This window comes from Oncorhynchus nerka, linkage group LG28 (assembly GCF_034236695.1).
Source record: "Oncorhynchus nerka isolate Pitt River linkage group LG28, Oner_Uvic_2.0, whole genome shotgun sequence".
Taxonomy (NCBI): domain Eukaryota; kingdom Metazoa; phylum Chordata; class Actinopteri; order Salmoniformes; family Salmonidae; genus Oncorhynchus; species Oncorhynchus nerka.
In genome coordinates, this window is record NC_088423.1 from 19,210,386 (window position 1) to 19,230,962 (window position 20,577).

Consider the following 20,577-nt stretch of genomic DNA (forward strand, 5'->3'; position numbering starts at 1 on the left):
CTGTTTGAAATAATAAAAAATACTTTGGCTGTGAATAAGTTGATGACTTGCCTGTTGCGGTTTTTGACTTCCGGCGCCGACAGAGATGGCCGCCTCGCTTCGCGTTCCTAGGAAACTATGCAGTTTTTTACGTGTTATTTCTTACATTAGTACCCCAGGTCATCTTAGGTTTCATTACATACAGTCGAGAAGAACTACTGAATATAAGATCAGCGTCAACTCACCATCAGTACGACCAAGAATATGTTTTTCGCGACGCAGATCCTGTGTTCTGCCTTACAAACAGGACAACAGAATGGATCCCATGCAGCGACCCCAAAAAAAAAACGACTCCGAAAAAGAGGGAAACGAGGCGGTCTTCTGGTCAGACTCCGGAGACGGGCACACCGTGCACCACTCCCTAGCATTCTTCTTGCCAATGTCCAGTCTCTTGACAACAAGGTTGATGAAATCCGAGCAAGGGTAGCATTCCAGAGGACATCAGAGACTGTAACGTTCTTTGCTTCACGGAAACATGGCTCACTGGAGAGACGCTATCCGAGGCGGTGCAGCCAACGGGTTTCTCCACGCATCGCGCCGACAGAAACAAACATCTTTCTGGTAAGAAGAGGGGCGGGGGCGTATGCCTTATGACTAACGAGACATGGTGTGATGAAAGAAACATACAAGAACTCAAATCCTTCTGTTCACCTGATTTAGAATTCCTCACAATCAAATGTAGACCGCATTATCTACCAAGAGAATTATCTTCGATTATAATCACAGCCGTATATATCCCCCCCAAGCAGACACATCGATGGCTCTGAACGAACTTTATTTAACTCTTTGCAAACTGGAAACCATTTATCCGGAGGCTGCATTCATTGTAGCTGGGGATTTTAACAAGGCTAATCTGAAAACAAGACTCCCTAAATTTTATCAGCATATCGATTGCGCAACCAGGGGTGGAAAAACCTTGGATCATTGTTACTCTAACTTCCGCGACGCATATAAGGCCCTGCCCCGCCCCCCTTTCGGAAAAGCTGACCACGACTCCATTTTGTTGATCCCTGCCTACAGACAGAAACTAAAACAAGAGGCTCCCACGCTGAGGTCTGTCCAACGCTGGTCCGACCAAGCTGACTCCACACTCCAAGACTGCTTCCATCACGTGGACTGGGATATGTTTCGTATTGCGTCAGATAACAATATTGACGAATACGCTGATTCGGTGTGCGAGTTCATTAGAACGTGCGTCGAAGATGTCGTTCCCATAGCAACGATTAAAACATTCCCTAACCAGAAACCGTGGATTGATGGCAGCATTCGCGTGAAACTGAAAGCGCGAACCACTGCTTTTAATCAGGGCAAGGTGTCTGGTAACATGACCGAATACAAACAGTGCAGCTATTCCCTCCCAAGGCTATCAAACAAGCTAAGCGTCAGTACAGAGACAAAGTAGAATCTCAATTCAACGGCTCAGACACAAGAGGCATGTGGCAGGGTCTACAGTCAATCACGGACTACAGGAAGAAATCCAGCCCAGTCACGGACCAGGATGTCTTGCTCCCAGGCAGACTAAATAACTTTTTTGCCCGCTTTGAGGACAATACAGTGCCACTGACACGGCCTGCAACGAAAATATGCGGTCTCTCCTTCACTGCAGCCGAGGTGAGTAAGACATTTAAACGTGTTAACCCTCGCAAGGCTGCAGGCCCAGACGGCATCCCCAGCCGCGCCCTCAGAGCATGTGCAGACCAGCTGGCCGGTGTGTTTACGGACATATTCAATCAATCCCTATACCAGTCTGCTGTCCCCACATGCTTCAAGAGGGCCACCATTGTTCCTGTTCCCAAGAAAGCTAAGGTAACTGAGCTAAACGACTACCGCCCCGTAGCACTCACTTCCGTCATCATGAAGTGCTTTGAGAGACTAGTCAAGGACCATATCACCTCCACCCTACCTGACACCCTAGACCCACTCCAATTTGCTTACCGCCCAAATAGGTCCACAGACGATGCAATCTCAACCACACTGCACACTGCCCTAACCCTTCTGGACAAGAGGAATACCTATGTGAGAATGCTGTTCATCGACTACAGCTCGGCATTCAACACCATAGTACCCTCCAAGCTCGTCATCAAGCTCGAGACCCTGGGTCTCGACCCCGCCCTGTGCAACTGGGTACTGGACTTCCTGACGGGCCGCCCCCAGGTGGTGAGGGTAGGCAACAACATCTCCTCCCCGCTGATCCTCAACACTGGGGCCCCACAAGGGTGCGTTCTGAGCCCTCTCCTGTACTCCCTGTTCACCCACAACCTCCAACTCAATCATCAAGTTTGCGGACGACACAACAGTGGTAGGCTTGATTACCAACAACGACGAGACGGCCTACAGGGAGGAGGTGAGGGCCCTCGGAGTGTGGTGTCAGGAAAATAACCTCACACTCAACGTCAACAAAACTAAGGAGATGATTGTGGACTTCAGGAAACAGCAGAGGGAACACTCCCCTATCCACATCGATGGAACAGTAGTGGAGAGGGTAGCAAGTTTTAAGTTCCTCGGCATACACATCACAGACAAACTGAATTGGTCCACTCACACAGACAGCATCGTGAAGAAGGCGCAGCAGCGCCTCTTCAACCTCAGGAGGCTGAAGAAATTCGGCTTGTCACCAAAAGCACTCACAAACTTCTACAGATGCACAATCGAGAGCATCCTGGCGGGCTGTATCACCGCCTGGGACGGCAACTGCTCCGCCCTCAACCGTAAGGCTCTCCAGAGGGTAGTGAGGTCTGCACAACACATCACCGGGGGCAAACTACCTGCCCTCCAGGACACCTACACCACCTGATGTTACAGGAAGGCCATAAAGATCATCAAGGACATCAACCACCCGAGCCACTGCCTGTTCACCCCGCTATCATCCAGAAGGCGAGGTCAGTACAGGTGCATCAAAGCTGGAACCGAGAGACTGAAAAACAGCTTCTATCTCAAGGCCATCAGACTGTTAAACAGCCACCACTAACATTGAGTGGCTGCTGCCAACACACTGACACTGACTCAACTCCAGCCACTTAATAATGGGAATTGATGGGAAATTATGTAAATATATCACTAGTCACTTTAAACAATGCTACCTTATATAATGTTACATAACCTACATTATTCATCTCATATGCATACGTATATACTGTACTCTATATCATCGACTGCATCCTTATGTAATACATGTATCACTAGCCACTTTAACTATGCCACTTTGTTTACATACTCATCTCATATGTATATACTGTACTCGATACCATCTACTGTATCTTGCCTATGCTGCTCTGTACCATCACTCATTCATATATCCTTATGTACATATTCTTTATCCCCTTACACTGTGTATAAGACAGTAGTTTTGGAATTGTTAGTTAGATTACTTGTTGGTTATTACTGCATTGTCGGAACTAGAAGTACAAGCATTTCGCTACACTCGCATTAACATCTGCTAACCATGTGTTTGTGACAAATACAATTTGATTTGATTTGATTTGTTGCAATGGAACCAATTGAAAACTTTTGGTTCCAAATCAAATCCGATTTTTCACATGCTTCGTAAACAACAGATGTAGACATACAGTGAAATGCTTACTAATGTGTCATTTCCAACAATGCAGGGTTAAAGATAAAATAAAAAATAATGACGAGGAAAGAATAAAGTGAATAATGAATAACGAGTAAAACTAACATTGGAAACCCCACCCACCTGACAAACCCCGCCCACCTGGCACTCCAGGCAGAATAGAGCAAACACTACAAAGTATTTGAAAGATTTGAAATAGTATTTGAACCCAGGTCTAAATTGCCCTGTATATCTAGCTCTCTCCCCACTGCCCCTCAGTCTGTGTGCCTTTTCCACACAGACACCCACGTCAACTATCCTGGAAAAATCATTACCCCACCACCTCACACACACACTGCAAACATCATTACCCCAACACCCCACCAACCCCCACCACCTCACACACACTGCATGCAGATGGAGGATGAGAGAGAGAGAGAGAGAACAGGGCTGGGGGTCAAAACGCCTGAGGAGATTTTCATGACAATAACCTTCTGTAGAACTACTTCTTTTCCTCCATCCTCCACCTAGATAACAGAAGGGCTGGGCTGGGGGATGGATGGGAAAATAAGCAAGATCAACCACACAGACAATATTATGTAGGGAAACATTCATAACATAGGAACTACAACAGAGGCGAAAGAAGAGAAATAAGTAATTTCCTCTTTTTATAGCCCCAGGAACTTGGGAGCACTTGGGCTAAATGCTCTTTGAAAACAGCTTGAACACTAGAATGATGATGGTTCCTTCGCCAGGACAGGGTATATTAATATGTTAGCAATATGCTATTTCCCACTTTTTTTAAATGGCTTGCCTATTGAGTATTCAATTACAATGGTTGGTGGCTTCTCGTTTGTCGTTTGGAAGATGGGCCTTTGGCCCACATAAATAAGCTCCTCCAGAGAGCAGAGGAGAGTGGAGGTGTTGAATGGATTGGACAGGGCTGGAAGGAGCTCCCCGTATGGGGCAGATGGGCTATAGGCCTATAAAGTAAATGACAGAGGGAGGGAGGGAGGGAGGGAGGGAGGGAGGGAGGGAGGGAGGGAGGTTGTCTATGATAAGCAAGGCTGTGTGATGCCAAGGAAAAGAGGAACATGGGAGAAATTGAAATTGTCTGTGGGGTATAATCCTAAAGCCTCTTCATCTGTATTAGCATTGCAGTTTGTTATATGAGGGAAGAACATTATTTTAAACTGTTAAAACCGTTTTACTTCTATGTTACCGTTTTCTTCATCTTGCTGCCCATATTTAGGGCTGAACAAAAATGCCCCAATTACTAGAAGCAATCTAAATTGAACTGCTATGAATCATCGTGGCTTAAGGAAACATCAGTCAGGGTGATTAATTCTGTCTCAATTAATCGTACCATTTCTCTATCTATGATATGTCTAAATGCGTCCCAAATTACACCCTATTCCCTATTTAGTTCACTACTTTTTTTACGAGGGTCCATAGGGCTCTGGTACAAAGTAGTGCACTATATAGGGAATAGGCCCACACCAAAATTCCCACAATATAAATCCAAGGCTAACGTTAGCCTAATTGCCCAATCCTTTTCCCTTTCCCTCCCTCGACTCCATTGTGTGGTTTATCGCGTCGGTATGCTCAAACGGCAAAACCAAATTATCTGATCATTTTATTGGCGAATGAATCCTCTGGCATATGGTCAATTTTTTCAGGTGGTAATGACTCCCTCATTGGAAAAGAATTAGCTGTGGCTATTAAACGGAGAGTAATGGTAATGCCCCGGATGGCTTCATGTCAGGTAGCTAGTCAGGAGAGAGAGAGGAGAGGAGGGGAGGAGAGGAGGGGATAAGAAGTAAGGGGAGGAAGAGAGAAAGAAAGAGAGAAGGAGAAAGAGAGAGAAGGGAGGAGAGGACTTAATTAGGCCTTTGCTGTTGCCAGGTTATCACACTACGTTTGCCAATCAAGTGGAGCAGGCAGCGCTGTCTGATGTGTGACTGTATGCACTCACACCTCCATCTCTCTATCCTCACCATCCACTGTCTAGCTTTATGTCAGTGGCCCCCAGCCGCAGACACACAGGCAGTGTAAGAGAGACTGACAGTTCTCTGGTTCAGAGTGTGTGTGTGGGGGGCTAACAGCAGAACAGAGCAGAGTCAGACACTAACTACACTATGTCCCAAAAAGGGCAGTAATTACAGGAGAGAGAGAGAGAGAGCAAGAGGAAGAGAGAGAGAGAGAGAGAGAGAGAGAGAGAGAGAGAGAGAGGGAGAGAGAGAGAGAGAGAGAGAGAGAGTGTCTGAGAGAGTGACTGTCTATGATAGGCCAGGCAGGGCTGTGTGATGCCAAGGCTCAAACAAGTAGAAGCAGGATAGAGTTACAGCAGCACAATCTCACACACACACTTCTGTGCTGTCAAATCCTCCCATATCTTTCTAGTTTGACCAGCTTTTTTCAGCAACTGATATTGTTGAATTTGGTTGTCCTATTGACAGGTTTGCTAGCAACAAACTCCTTAGCTAGCCTAGTGTTTGATATGCAATGCAATCTCCTCGTAATGAACAGTGTCCTGACGAGAAGGCAAACTGTTCTATGCCAGGCGAAATCGAGCATTATACAGCTCATTGTTATGGAAGTATCCAAATGAATGGCACTCAAAAACAGTTTAAACAAATGCAAATGCAGCTACATTTCTGTTACTTTTGGCTGCATAGATTGACCTGACTGTGATAGCCAGAGTTGGCTTGCTAGAAAAAAAGGTTGTATAAAATAAATATTGCAAATCTCTATATCCCCCAATTTTTCACATTTTAGTTTTTTCATCAGACATGATTCCTTATGGGTAACTTCAAGTATTTGTAAACTATTACTATTCTCCGATTTTTTATGCATAGATTTTAGATGTGTATTACATTTTTTTTGTTGCAAAATGCTACATATCCATTGTTTAACTGGAATGGAATGTTCATGTCAGGTATAGTTGATTGTGATATGTTGTTGTCTCACCTAGCTATCTTTAAGATGAATGCACTTAATGTAAGTTGCTCTGGATAAGAGCATCTGCTAAATGACTAAAATGTCAAATGTCAAATTTATCCCATATAACATCAAGCAAAATATCCCACTAACGTCAAATATGCACCACCATATTTTACCATAGAGACGAGCTACTTTTCTTCCTATGCTTCCATTTTCGACACTGACCATAGCACCGGTTCCAATCCAAGTGCCAATGCCGTTTATCAAACTCCAGGCGGTGCTATGGTCAGACGACATGAAAAAGTGTATGTGTTTCATGGCTGAGGCAGTCCTGTTGCCTGTCACTCATCATGCACCATGCATGATCGCCAAGCAGCTCCAACCCTGACTGGCTCCCCACTGCAACGCACCACAGGAGGCCACGGTCTAACCATATGAGCAGTCACTCCTGTACACCCCACTCAATCAACAGTCTGACATAGAGGGGGCCAACTGCCCAAGAGGTGTCAAAACACTCAAAGAGGAACTCTTCTACTTCCTTTAAGGTCTTTAAAGCATAGGGTTGGAAAATTCCTAGGTTTTCAAGAAATCCGAGTTAGAGGATTCTCAGAATCAGGAGAAAATATGCAGGGAGTTAATCCTCCCACTGGGATTTTTGGTAAAGCTGGTAATTTTTGTGAAAGTTACCAGAATTTTGCAACCATAACAAGGGATGATGTTTACTGGAGCTGCTGTACAGTAGGGAAACTTCCTTCACTTGTTCCACAAAACATTGTAACAGCATTGTTTCACAAACACCATTGCACAGCTCTTCCAACACAAGCTAACGTTATAATTACCCACCGTCATTAAAATGTAATGACTGGTGGCGTGAGTAACATACCTAGCTAGCTAACACCCACCCACCCGAAAATAAATAACATTTGCAAAATGTAGGCTGCATCATCCCAAATGGCACCTTATTCCTATAGCGTATTCATATTTCCTATGGGGTTGTGAACTGCAACCTTTGACCATGCCCCATAGGGAATATGAATAAGCTGCCAATTTGCTACGCAACCTAATAGAATGATTCCTTTCCGCAATTACGAGAAGTAGGGGTGAAGTCAGCTAAAGCAGTAAATACTGTGTCTGATGTTGAGATGGTATCCTCCACTTCCTCCTCTAGTCTGTGGACTGCATCTCGATCCAAACAAGGCCCTGTATGTTTAGTAGCTTTAGCAGTAGGGGGTACTGGGGAAGACGGGGAACTGGGAGGCAGTCCAAAGCTCTCCCCCCATAGGTGCAGTATGTCTTCAGCTCCACTGTTCACTGGAACCCCAAGTTAACCCCAAGCCTGGCTATGGGGACTTCCAGACCTGGGTTCAAATGGTTTGAGCGTTTGCTTTAGCCATCCTGGAATGTCAGGTGGGTGAGCTTTACACTTTTGGCACTATTCTATTGATTCTATTGCAACAGGCAATTACATCGTTTACAGGTGTATGACAGTAGAATTTAGCTCATGAAGCATTTTTAAGTTACAGTATATTCTTTGAGACTCAATGGCTGTACTTCCGGGTTGGAGCGAGCCGGTCGCATCCGCGCTTCGGTCTGCAGGTTGTATAACTTTTTCATTACATTTCATTACATTTCATTATAGTACAACGGTCTGATTTGTCTAATCTTAGCAATTTCTTCTTAGCTAGCTACATAGTCGTCGTTGTATCAAAGATAATTGCGTAATTATCGTATTTCGTCGTCTCCTATCTGCCCAACACGTTCACCGTCTACCGTAGCACTGTAGTAACTATCACACTCAACTGAACGACTTGATTAGTGTAGTGTTAGCTAGCTACATAGTTGTCTTTGCTGTCTTCGTATCCAAGATAATTGTGTAGTTTAGAGTATGGAGTCTTAGAGTGATAATTGCGTTATTATCGTATTTCGTCGTCCTCCTATCTGCCTAGCAGCTAGCCAGCTAGCATACGTTCACCGGCTACCGTAGCACTGTAGTAACTATCACACTCAACTGAACGACTTGATTAGTGTAGTATTAGCTAGCTACATAGTTGTCTTTGCTGTCTTCGTATCCAAGATAATTGTGTAGTTTAGAGTGTGTAGTCTTAGAGTGATTATCTTAATTCACCGAGGTTAGCTAGCCAGTTATTTTGTCGTCCTTAACGTAGGAGACACTCCTAGCTAGCCAATAGCCAGCCAACGTCTACTGAATAGAACTTTCGCATTCGGTCGCATTCCGCTTCGCTCCACAGGTAGTATCACATTTTCATTTCATTTCATTACAGTCCCAACGGTGTGATTTGTTTGATCGTAGCTAGCTACATAGCTAGCTACATAGCCGTCTTTGTTTCAAAGATAATTGTGTAGTCTAGAGCGATTTTCTAGGTTAGCTAGCCAGCTATTGTCGTTCTCCTAACGCAACGTAACGTAACCAACACTGCTAGCTAGCCAGCTAGCTCCCAAAGCAGCATTGTAGAAACTTCACAGTCAACGGTACGACTTGATTAGGGTAGTGTCAACAACGCAGCTAGCCTACCCCAGCAGTACTGTATCATTTTAATCATTTTAGTCAATTAGATTCTTGCTACGTAAGCTTAACTTTCTGAACATTCGAGACGTGTAGTCCACTTGTCATTCAATCTCCTCTGCATTAGCGTAGCCTCTTCTCTAGCCTGTCAACTATGTGTCTGTCTATCCCTGTTCTCTCCTCTCTGCACAGACCATACAAACGCTCCACACCGCATGGCCGCGGCCACCTAATCTGGTGGTCCCAGCGCGCACGACCCACGTGGAGTTCCAGGTCTCCGGTAGCCTCTGGAACTGCCGATCTGCGGCCAACAAGGCAGAGTTCATCTCAGCCTATGCCTCCCTCCAGTCCCTCGACTTCTTGGCTCTGACGGAAACATGGATCACCACAGACAACACCGCTACTCCTACTGCTCTCTCTTCGTCCGCCCACGTGCTCTCGCACACCCCGAGAGCTTCTGGTCAGCGGGGTGGTGGCACCGGGATCCTCATCTCTCCCAAGTGGTCATTCTCTCTTTCTCCCTTACCCATCTGTCTATCGCCTCCTTTGAATTCCATGCTATCACAGTTACTAGCCCTTTCAAGCTTAACATCCTTATCATTTATCGCCCTCCAGGTTCCCTCGGAGAGTTCATCAATGAGCTTGATGCCTTGATAAGCTCCTTTCCTGAGGACGGCTCACCTCTCACAGTTCTGGGCGACTTTAACCTCCCCCACGTCTACCTTCGACTCATTCCTCTCTGCCTCCTTCTTTCCACTCCTCTCCTCTTTTGATCTCACCCTCTCACCTTCCCCCTACTCACAAGGCAGGCAATACGCTCGACCTCATCTTTACTAGATGCTGTTCCTCCACTAACCTCATTGCAACTCCCCTCCAAGTCTCCGACCACTACCTTGTATCCTTTTCCCTCTCGCTCTCATCCAACACTTCCCACACTGCCCCTACTCGGATGGTATCGCGCCGTCCCAACCTTCGCTCTCTCTCCCCGCTACTCTCTCCTCTTCCATCCTATCATCTCTTCCCTCTGCTCAAACCTTCTCCAACCTATCTCCTGATTCTGCCTCCTCAACCCTCCTCTCCTCCCTTTCTGCATCCTTTGACTCTCTATGTCCCCTATCCTCCAGGCCGGCTCGGTCCTCCCCTCCCGCTCCGTGGCTCGACGACTCATTGCGAGCTCACAGAACAGGGCTCCGGGCAGCCGAGCGGAAATGGAGGAAAACTCGCCTCCCTGCGGACCTGGCATCCTTTCACTCCCTCCTCTCTACATTTTCCTCCTCTGTCTCTGCTGCTAAAGCCACTTTCTACCACTCTAAATTCCAAGCATCTGCCTCTAACCCTAGGAAGCTCTTTGCCACCTTCTCCTCCCTCTTGAATCCTCCTCCCCCTCCCCCTCCTCCCTCTCTGCAGATGACTTCGTCAACCATTTTGAAAAGAAGGTCGACGACATCCGATCCTCGTTTGCTAAGTCAAACGACACCGCTGGTTCTGCTCACACTGCCCTACCCTGTGCTCTGACCTCTTTCTCCCCTCTCTCTCCAGATGACATCTCGCGTCTTGTGACGGCCGGCCGCCCAACAACCTGCCCGCTTGACCCTATCCCCTCCTCTCTTCTCCAGACCATCTCCGGTGACCTTCTCCTTACCTCACCTCGCTCATCAACTCATCCCTGACCGCTGGCTCGTCCCTCCTGTCTTCAAGAGAGCGAGAGTTGCACCCCTTCTGAAAAAACCTACACTCGATCCCTCCGATGTCAACAACTACAGACCAGTATCCCTTCTTTCTTTTCTCTCCAAAACTCTTGAACGTGCCGTCCTTGGCCAGCTCTCCCGCTATCTCTCTCAGAATGACCTTCTTGATCCAAATCAGTCAGGTTTCAAGACTAGTCATTCAACTGAGACTGCTCTTCTCTGTATCACGGAGGCGCTCCGCACTGCTAAAGCTAACTCTCTCTCCTCTGCTCTCATCCTTCTAGACCTATCGGCTGCCTTCGATACTGTGAACCATCAGATCCTCCTCTCCACCCTCTCCGAGTTGGGCATCTCCGGCGCGGCCCACGCTTGGATTGCGTCCTACCTGACAGGTCGCTCCTACCAGGTGGCGTGGCGAGAATCCGTCTCCTCACCACGTGCTCTCACCACTGGTGTCCCCCAGGGCTCTGTTCTAGGCCCTCTCCTATTCTCGCTATACACCAAGTCACTTGGCTCTGTCATAACCTCACATGGTCTCTCCTATCATTGCTATGCAGACGACACACAATTAATATTCTCCTTTCCCCCTTCTGACGACCAGGTGGCGAATCGCATCTCTGCATGTCTGGCAGACATATCAGTGTGGATGACGGATCATCACCTCAAGCTGAACCTCGGCAAGACGGAGCTGCTCTTCCTCCCGGGGAAGGACTGCCCGTTCCATGATCTCGCCATCACGGTTGACAACTCCATTGTGTCCTCGTCCCAGAGCGCTAAGAACCTTGGCGTGATCCTGGACAACACCCTGTCGTTCTCAAATAACATCAAGGCGGTGGCCCGTTCCTGTAGGTTCATGCTCTACAACATCCGCAGAGTACGACCCTGCCTCACACAGGAAGCGGCGCAGGTCCTAATCCAGGCACTTGTCATCTCCCGTCTGGATTACTGCAACTCGCTGTTGGCTGGGCTCCCTGCCTGTGCCATTAAACCCCTACAACTCATCCAGAACGCCGCAGCCCGTCTGGTGTTCAACCTTCCCAAGTTCTCTCACGTCACCCCGCTCCTCCGCTCTCTCCACTGGCTTCCAGTTGAAGCTCGCATCCGCTACAAGACCATGGTGCTTGCCTACGGAGCTGTGAGGGGAACGGCACCTCAGTACCTCCAGGCTCTGATCAGGCCCTACACCCAAACAAGGGCACTGCGTTCATCCACCTCTGGCCTGCTCGCCTCCCTACCACTGAGGAAGTACAGTTCCCGCTCAGCCCAGTCAAAACTGTTCGCTGCTCTGGCCCCCCAATGGTGGAACAAACTCCCTCACGACGCCAGGACAGCGGAGTCAATCACCACCTTCCGGAGACACCTGAAACCCCACCTCTTTAAGGAATACCTAGGATAGGATAAAGTAATCCTTCCCCCCCCTTAAAAGACCTAGATGCACTATTGTAAAGTGGCTGTTCCACTGGATGTCATAAGGTGAAAGCACCAATTTGTAAGTCGCTCTGGATAAGGGCGTCTGCTAAATGACTTAAATGTAAATGTAAATGTAAATGGCTAGATAGCATTCATTTAAACGTCTAATAATGCATGTACTAATTCCATGGACGGTGTACACCATTTTCCTTTCAACAAGGTGAGAGGACATGATATGTATTTATTTGACAGGGACAAGAGACATCAATTAAAATGTCTGTGAATGTGCCAGATGTAAAGACATAATGCTCAAACTGTCTGACTTTTTCCATCTCTCTAGCTCAATAAGTCACTTTGAAAAACACGTTCCGCAACCACAGCCAGCCGTCAGTTCTTACCTTACTGGAATGTGTAGCATGGTGGGAATTGTTCCTGTAGTAGTGAACAGCACTGGGCAGCTTACAAACACACTCAATTGCTCTCTCACTAAACCAGAATAATGTGTTGTTGAACTGTGTAAACAGAATACATCAATCCAGTGGGAAGGCCTTTGAACAATGGCCCATTTCACTCACCGTCTCGTTGCCAAACAAGATGTCGACGTACGGCATGACCTTCATCATGGCCTCCTTGAAGAACTGGCTGATGAAGGGAGCTGAGAGGTTCAGGCTAAAGATCTTGTTGTTTTCAGAGGCGTGCTTCGCCACCTTCAGGATTGACTCTGGGGACACCGTCAGGAAGAAACCCTGAAAACAACACATTATATAACATCATGAAACAAGACAATATACACTAGTATTATCATGTTTCTTCCCTGTATCTCTCTCTCTCTCTCTCTCTCTCTCTCTCTCTCTCTCTCACACACACACACACACGCACAGACAACGATCTGCAAACAGATAATAATAATAATACAAATAATGATAAAATACACAAGCATTATGATAATTTCTTCACTGTTATGATCTCCAAGTGCACTAGAAACAACCCCCATAGCTCCACACGTACAGTACGGGCAGACATAACAGTCTGTGAGCTGATGGACAACATGAACCAAAATGTGCTCCCTGTCTGATCCAACTGCTCATTTGTGGCTTCTGGAGTCTGACAAGAGAATTACGGGGAACAATTTAATACACTGTAACAAGGTGAGGCATTGACATATCATGAGAAAGGCAGTGTAATGTGCGAAGCGTGGTTAGGCCTAAGCATTTATCTAAAATGGTTTCTTGGAACATACACAGTTCAGACAAAGAAAATAGATAGCTGCGAAATCCAGCGTCTGGCGGTGGTCCAAGGCCGTGTTCTGAAGGAAGCAACATGCACATATCGGATGAACGGGAAAACAAAAGTCTGGTCTGGACTCTGGTTACTGGGAAAGAGGAGGTCTGCTCATTGTGTGAATGAATAGAAATCAGGTAAGACAACACCTCTGTGTTGCAGGTTGAAATCCGAAGCGAGACTCTCCTGCAAGTCACACAAACCCACTGGGTTGGTGCCCTTTACTTTGATGCTGATCTCTTTAACCATGTTTTTCAGCTACAAGCTTCTCTTCTAGACAACCACTGTGTCACAATAGGGGCAGGAGTAAGGATCAAAAAACACATTGTGTATGGTGATACGTTTAATCTAGCTGAAAAGCTTCCATTGTGGCTGAACAGTGCACCTCTCTCATTAAAGCAAGTATGACATTTGCAGCGAGCAAATAGAGGAGCGACCTTCATGTTGTAAAGGAAAGAGACTAATACTGCTGAATGGAGGGTACCCGGTTAGTCAATCAAATGTAACAATGTATTACATGGTACTAAGTGGGGGAATATTTCATCTTGAATTTTTTTTTTTTTTTGTGTTTTTTTAAAACTCTGCAGGAATTGTCATTACTTTATACATTGCTTTACACAGTATGTCATCATGCGGATGTGGAAAATGTCTTTGGTTAGGAATGACTAGGACTGGGTTAGTGCCCTTGGGTTGCAATATCAGGGTAACACATCTGAGTAAAATTAAAGGTGTTTTGAATGGGAACTCATCATGAACATGTGTGTGTATATATATATATATATGTGTGTCTGTGTGTGTGTTTAAAAAGATGGCCAATCATTGACCCTTAGATTTCTCAATCTGAGTGTGCCAGCATGTCAGTGTCAGAGGAAACTGAGATTGCTTTCTGACACAAATGGCCTTTTTGTAGTTGTAGAGAAACTATGGGCCTGGTGAAAAGTAGTGCACTATATAGGGAATAGGGTTCCATTTGGTAAGCCTAATGTTAGCTGCTCTGATAAAAAGGGCTGAGTCTTCAGATATCCGTTTTTGATTTATTTTACTTTTTTGGACAATAAACAAAAACATACCTAGATAAGATCTTAACGTATACATACATTTCCACAAACATGAATGACATCACACTTGCTCCCACGTTCCTACCGCATCCATATGACTTCAGATTGTGTTTTGTTGTTTCTGTCTGTAGACAGATTTTTTTTCAATATTTCAATAAAATATTGAATTATTCTGTTCTCTTAACATTGGAATATCACTTGACTTCCAGTATTTAAGTAGGGGCTTCTTCAATATAAGTGACAAAAATAATATTGTCCAAACCATTGGGTATTTCACCACATCCTCATATGTCATGTCTTGAAAAACGCCAATAGACGGATTAAAAGTAAACTTACATTGTAAAACTTCTGACAGACAGCTTTCTAACTCTACCCATAACTTTTTTACAACACTCCCAGAAGGCATGAATTATTGAGTGTTCATTTTACACTTAAGATATGACTCTGCTGTAGTGCTGTAGAATTTGTGATTTCTCTCTCTCCAATCCTTATAACATTATATCCAATCCTTATAATATTACCAATTTCTCCACTGGACCTGACAAATAGGCTATATGATGGACATTGATCACCTGATCATGCATTCCTTTGTTGGTCTTTCTCACAACTCATTTTTCTATTCTAAACGATATGTCAGCTTTGATGAAAAAAGATTTATATATATACACAGTACCAGTCAAAAGTTTGCACACACCTACTCATTCAAGTTTGAATTTTTTACTATTGTCTACATTATAGAATAATAGTGAAGACATCAAAACGATGAAATAACACATGGAATCATATATTATTCAAAAGTGTTTAACAAATCAAAATATATGTTATATTTCAGATTCTTCAAAGTGGCCACTACTAAAGGACACCAATAAGAAGAAGAGACTTGCTTGGGCCAAGAAACATTAGACTGGTGGAAATCTGTCCTTTAGTCTGATGAATCCAAATGTGAGATTTTTGGTTCCAACTGCTGTGTCTTTGTGAGAGTAGGTGAATGGATGATCTCAGCATGTGTGGTTCCCACTGTGAAGCATGGAGGAGAAAGTGTGATAGTGTGGTGGTGCTTTACTGGTGACACTGTCAGTGATTTATTTAGAATACAAGACACACTTAACCAGCATGGATACCACAGCGATACGCCATCCCATCTGGTTTGCCTCCCCTCCAGGCTGCGTAAGGGCTATTTGACCACAAAGGAGAGTGATGGAGTGCTGCATCAGATGACCTGGCCTCCACAATCATCCAACCTCAACCCAATTGAGATGGTTTGGGATGAGTTGGACAGCAGAGGAAGGAAAAGCAGCCAACAAGTGCTCAGCATATGTGGGAACTTCTTCAAGACTGTTGGAGAAGCATTCCTCATGAATATGGTTGAGAGAAAGCCAAGAGTGTGCAAAACTGTCATCAAGGCAAAGGGTGGCTACTTTGAAGAATCTAAAATATATTTGGATTTGTGTCACGACTCCGACCGAAGGACACTCCCCTTCCCGTTTGGGTGGCGCTCGGCGGTCGTCGTCGCCGGCCTACTAGCTGCTACTGATTATTTGCTCCCCCTCCTTATGTGTTGATTGTGTGCACCTGTTTTGAGTTAGGTAGTAAGGCTTTATTAGTCAGCCGGCCCGCAGGGTTCCTTGTGCGGGATTAATTATTGTGATCGTCTGTTTGGTGTACTTGTGTGCACGTCTATGGGTTTTGTGTTTTCCCATTTTGTGGGTTTTCCCTGGACAGTTTAAGTCCCCCTGTTTGGGGCATTTTTTTGTTCAGTACGCCCTGTGTTTTTGTGAGGGTTGGCTTATGTTCAGCGTTTCTCAGTGCATTAAAATAGCACTCCCCTGAACTCTCTGCTTCCTGCGCCTGACTCCTCACCCACTACACTCAGACCGTTACAGAATCCCGCAACCACTGGAATGGAGTCAGCAGGAGCAACAGCCACTCCCCTCCCATCGATGGAAGAGAGGGTTCTACATCACACCACCGTTCTCCATCGGATCGGAACGGCGATGGATCTGGTGATGGAGAGAATGGACCGATGGGAGAGAAGCGGTCTCCTCCCGTTGCCCGGTATCCCAACAGCCCTACAGACTGCGGAGGCATTATTCACCCATGTCTTCCGGCACTACGGGGTGCCGGAGGACATCGTTTCTGATCGGGGTCCCCAGTTCACCTCCCGAGTATGGAGGGCGTTCATGGAGCGTCTGGGGGTCTCGGTCAGCCTGACCTCCGGTTATCACCCCGAAAGTAATGGGCAGGTGGAGAGAGTAAACCAGGAGGTGGGTAGGTTTCTGCGGTCGTACTGCCAGGACCGGCCAGGGGAGTGGGCGAGATACATCCCCTGGGCGGAAATGGCCCAGAACTCATTACGCCACTCCTCTACTAATGTGTTGGGGTACCAGCCGGTCCTGGCACCGTGGCATCTGAGCCAGACCGAGGCTCCTGTGGTGGAGGAATGGGTGCAGCGCTCCCGTCCAGGAATCCCTTCAACAGGCTAGTGGACGGCAGAAAAGGAGTGCTGACCGCCACCGCAGTGAGGCCCCCGTGTTTGTACCAGGGGACAGGGTCTGGCTCTCGACCCGAAACCTGCCCCTCCGCGTGCCCTGCCGGAAGCTTGGGCCGCAGTGTGTAGGGCCATTCAAAGTCCTGAGGAGAATAAAAGAGGTGTGTTATCGATTACAACTCCCTTCCTATTATCGTATTAACCCATCGTTTCATGTGTCTCTCCTCAGGCCGGTGGTAGCTGGTCCCCTACAGGACGGTGAGGTGCTGGAGGTCCCTCCTCCCCCTCTGGACATCGAGGGGTCCCCGGCGTATACGATACGGGCCATTCTGGACTCGAGACGCCGGGTGAGGGGCCTGCAGTACCTCGTGGACTGGGAGGGGTACGGTCCGGAGGAGAGGTGCTGGGTACCCACCAGGGACATTTTGGATCCGTCAATGTTGAGGGATTTCCATCGCCTCCATCCGGATCGCCCTGCGCCTCATCCTCCGGGTCGACCTCGAGGCCGGTGTCGGCGCGCTGCGGGAGCCACGCGTCAAGGGGGGGGGGGGGTACTGTCACGACTCAGACGGTTACAATTTGTTTAACACTTGTTTGGGGAACTACAAGATTCCCTATGTGTTATTTCATCATTTTGATGTCTTCATTGTTATTCTAAATTAGAAGGTGTGTCCAAACTTTTGACTGGTACTGTATATACAGTGCATTTGGAAAGTATTCAGACCCCTTCACTCGTTCCAGATTTTATTATGTTACAGCCTTGTTCTAAAACAGATTAAATAAATAAAAATGAAATCTATCAACACACTGTTACGATCAACTAGGAGTGGTTGGTGGAATCAGGCGCAGAGAGCAGGGTTCAGTCTTTTTTTCAAATTTATTCCCCAGCGCAACAAAACAGTCACGCCAACACACAGGGCGTATATAAGTTGCCAGTCCAAACAACAGGACAAAATAGTCCGGAGAATAAATACACGAATAACTCACACCATCAAACACAGAGTAACAAAAACAAGCCCGCACAAATACCCAGCGGGCCTGGTGCCCTTAAATACCCTACAAACAAACCCTAATACAAAACAGGTGTACCCAATTACCCAATAACCCAAAACAAACGGAAAGGGAATCGATGGCAGCTAATAGGCCGGCGACGACGACCGCCGAGCAACGCCCGAACAGGAAGAGGCACCATCTTCGGCGAGGTTCGTGACACACACAATTCCCCAATAATTTACTAAGTGAAAACAGTTTTTTTGCAAATGTATTTAAAATAAAAAATAGAAATACCTTATTTACTTAAGATTTCAGACACTTTGCTATGCGACTCGAAATTGAGCTCAGGTGCATCCTGTTTCCATTGATCATCCTTGAGACGCTTCTAGAACTTGATTGGAGTCCATCTGTGGTACATTCAATTGATTGGATATGATTTGGAAAGGCACACACCTGTCTATATAAGATCCCACAGTTGACAATGCATGTCAGAGCAAAAACCAAGCCATGAGGTAGAATGAATTGCCGTAGAGCTCAGAGAAAGGAGTCGAAGCACACATCTGGTTAGGGCACGAAAACATTTCAGCAGCATTGAAGGTCCCCAAGAATACAGTGGCCTCCATCATTCTTAAATGGATGAAGTTTGGAACCACCAAGCCTCTTTCTAGAGCAGGCCGCCCAGCCAAACTGAACAATCGGGGGAGAAGGACCTTGGTCAGGGAGGTGACAAAGAACCAGATGGTCACTCTGACAGAGCTCCAGAGTTCCTCTATGGAGATGTGAGAACCTTCCAGAAGGACAACCATTTCTGCAGCACTCCACTAATCAACGGCTTTATGGTAGATTGGCCAGACGGAAGCCACTCCTTAGAAAAGGCACATGACAGCCCGCTTGGAGTTTGCCGAAAGGCACCTAAGGACTCTCAGACCATGAGAAACAAAATTGTCTGGTCTGATGAAACCAAGATTGAACTATTTGGCCTGAATGCCAAGCGTCACGTCTGGAGGAAACCAGGCACCGCTCATCACCTGGCCAATACCATCCCTACGGTAAAGCACGGTAGTGGCAGCATCATGCTGTGGAGATGTTTTTCAGCAGCAGGGTCCAGGAAACTAGTCAGGATCGAGGGAAAGATGAATGGAGCAAAGTACAGAAAGATCCTTGACGAAAATCTTCCACAGTGCGCTTAGGACCTCAGATTGGGGCAAAGATACACCTTCCAACAGGTCAGTGACCGTAAGCACACAGCCAACACAACGTAGGAGTGGATTTGGGACAAGTCTCTCAGGAGGCTGAAGAAATTTGTCTTGCCACCTAAAACCCTCGCAAACTTTTACAGATGCACAATTGAGAGCATCTTGTCGGCCTGTATCACCGCCTGGAACGGCAACTGCCCTGCCCACAACCACAAGGCTCTCCAGAGGGTGGTAAGGTCTGCACAACGCATCACCGGGGCAAACTACCTGCCCTCCAGGATACCTACAGCACCCGATGTCACAGGAAGGCTAAAAAGATCATCAAGGACAACAACCACACGAGCCACTGCCTGTTCAACCCGCTACCATCCAGAAGGAGAGGTCCGTTCAGATGCATAAAAGCTGGGACCGAGAGACTGAAAAACAGTTTCTATCTCAAGGCCATCAGACTGTTAAACAGCCATCACTAACACGGAGAGGCTGTTGCCTACATACAGACTTGAAATCATTGGCCACTTTAATAAATGGATCACTAGTCACTTTAACAATGCCACTTTAATAATGTTTACATATATTGCATCACTCATCTCAAAAGTATATACAGTATTTTATACCATCTATTGCATCTTGCCTATGCCGCTCTGTCATTGCTCATCCATATATTTATGTGTATATATTCTTATCCCATTCCTTTACTTAGATGTGTGTATTAGGTAGTTGTTATGGAATTGTTAGATTACATGTTAGATATTGCTGTACTGTCAGAACTAGAAGCACAAGCATTTCGCTACACTCGCAATAACATCTGCTAACCATGTGTGTGTGACAAATAAAAAAATAAAAAATTTGATTTGATATCCTTGAGTGGCCCGAACAAACATCTCTGGAGAGACCTGAAAACAGCTGTGCAGCGACGCTCCCTATCCAACCTGACAGAGCTTGAGATGATCTGCAGAGAAGAACGAGAGAAACTCCCCAAATACAGGTGTGCCAAGCTTATAGCGTCATACCCAAGAAGTCTCGAGGCTGTAATCGCTGACAAAAGGTGTTTTAAAAGTACTGAGAAAAGGGTCTGAATACCTATGTGATAGTTTTTATTTTGTATAAATGTTTTTGCATTGTCATTATGGGATATTGTCTGTAGATTGATTAAAAACTACGGCGCTGCCGGAGTCACTCTTCACTACAGTGCTGCCGGAGTTGCCCTTCACTACGGCGCTGCCGGAGTATCCCGCCTGTCCGGCGCTGCCAGAGTCCCCCATCTATTTGGGGCCCGCTGCAAGGGTCCCCAGTCCGAGGTTGGCGGCGAGGGTCGCCACTCCAAACGCGCAACTTAAGTGGACTATGGTGGAGTGGGGTCCACGTCCCGCGGCAGAGCCGCCACCGCGGACAGACGCCCACCCAGAC

General features: G+C 46.4%; 1 protein-coding gene across 5 annotated transcripts in view; it reads right to left on the bottom strand.

The window, feature by feature from the left end:
* The window catches only part of LOC115112962 (adenosine kinase-like), a 330,614-nt gene that overhangs the window by 102,123 nt on the left and 207,914 nt on the right, over positions 1 to 20,577 (bottom strand). For all 5 annotated transcript variants that reach the window (XM_029640075.2, XM_029640072.2, XM_029640074.2 and 2 more), the window contains one exon: positions 12,730 to 12,900. In XM_029640075.2, coding sequence (XP_029495935.1) covers positions 12,730 to 12,900 — 171 coding nt within the window. The remainder of the gene's footprint in view (positions 1 to 12,729; positions 12,901 to 20,577) is intronic.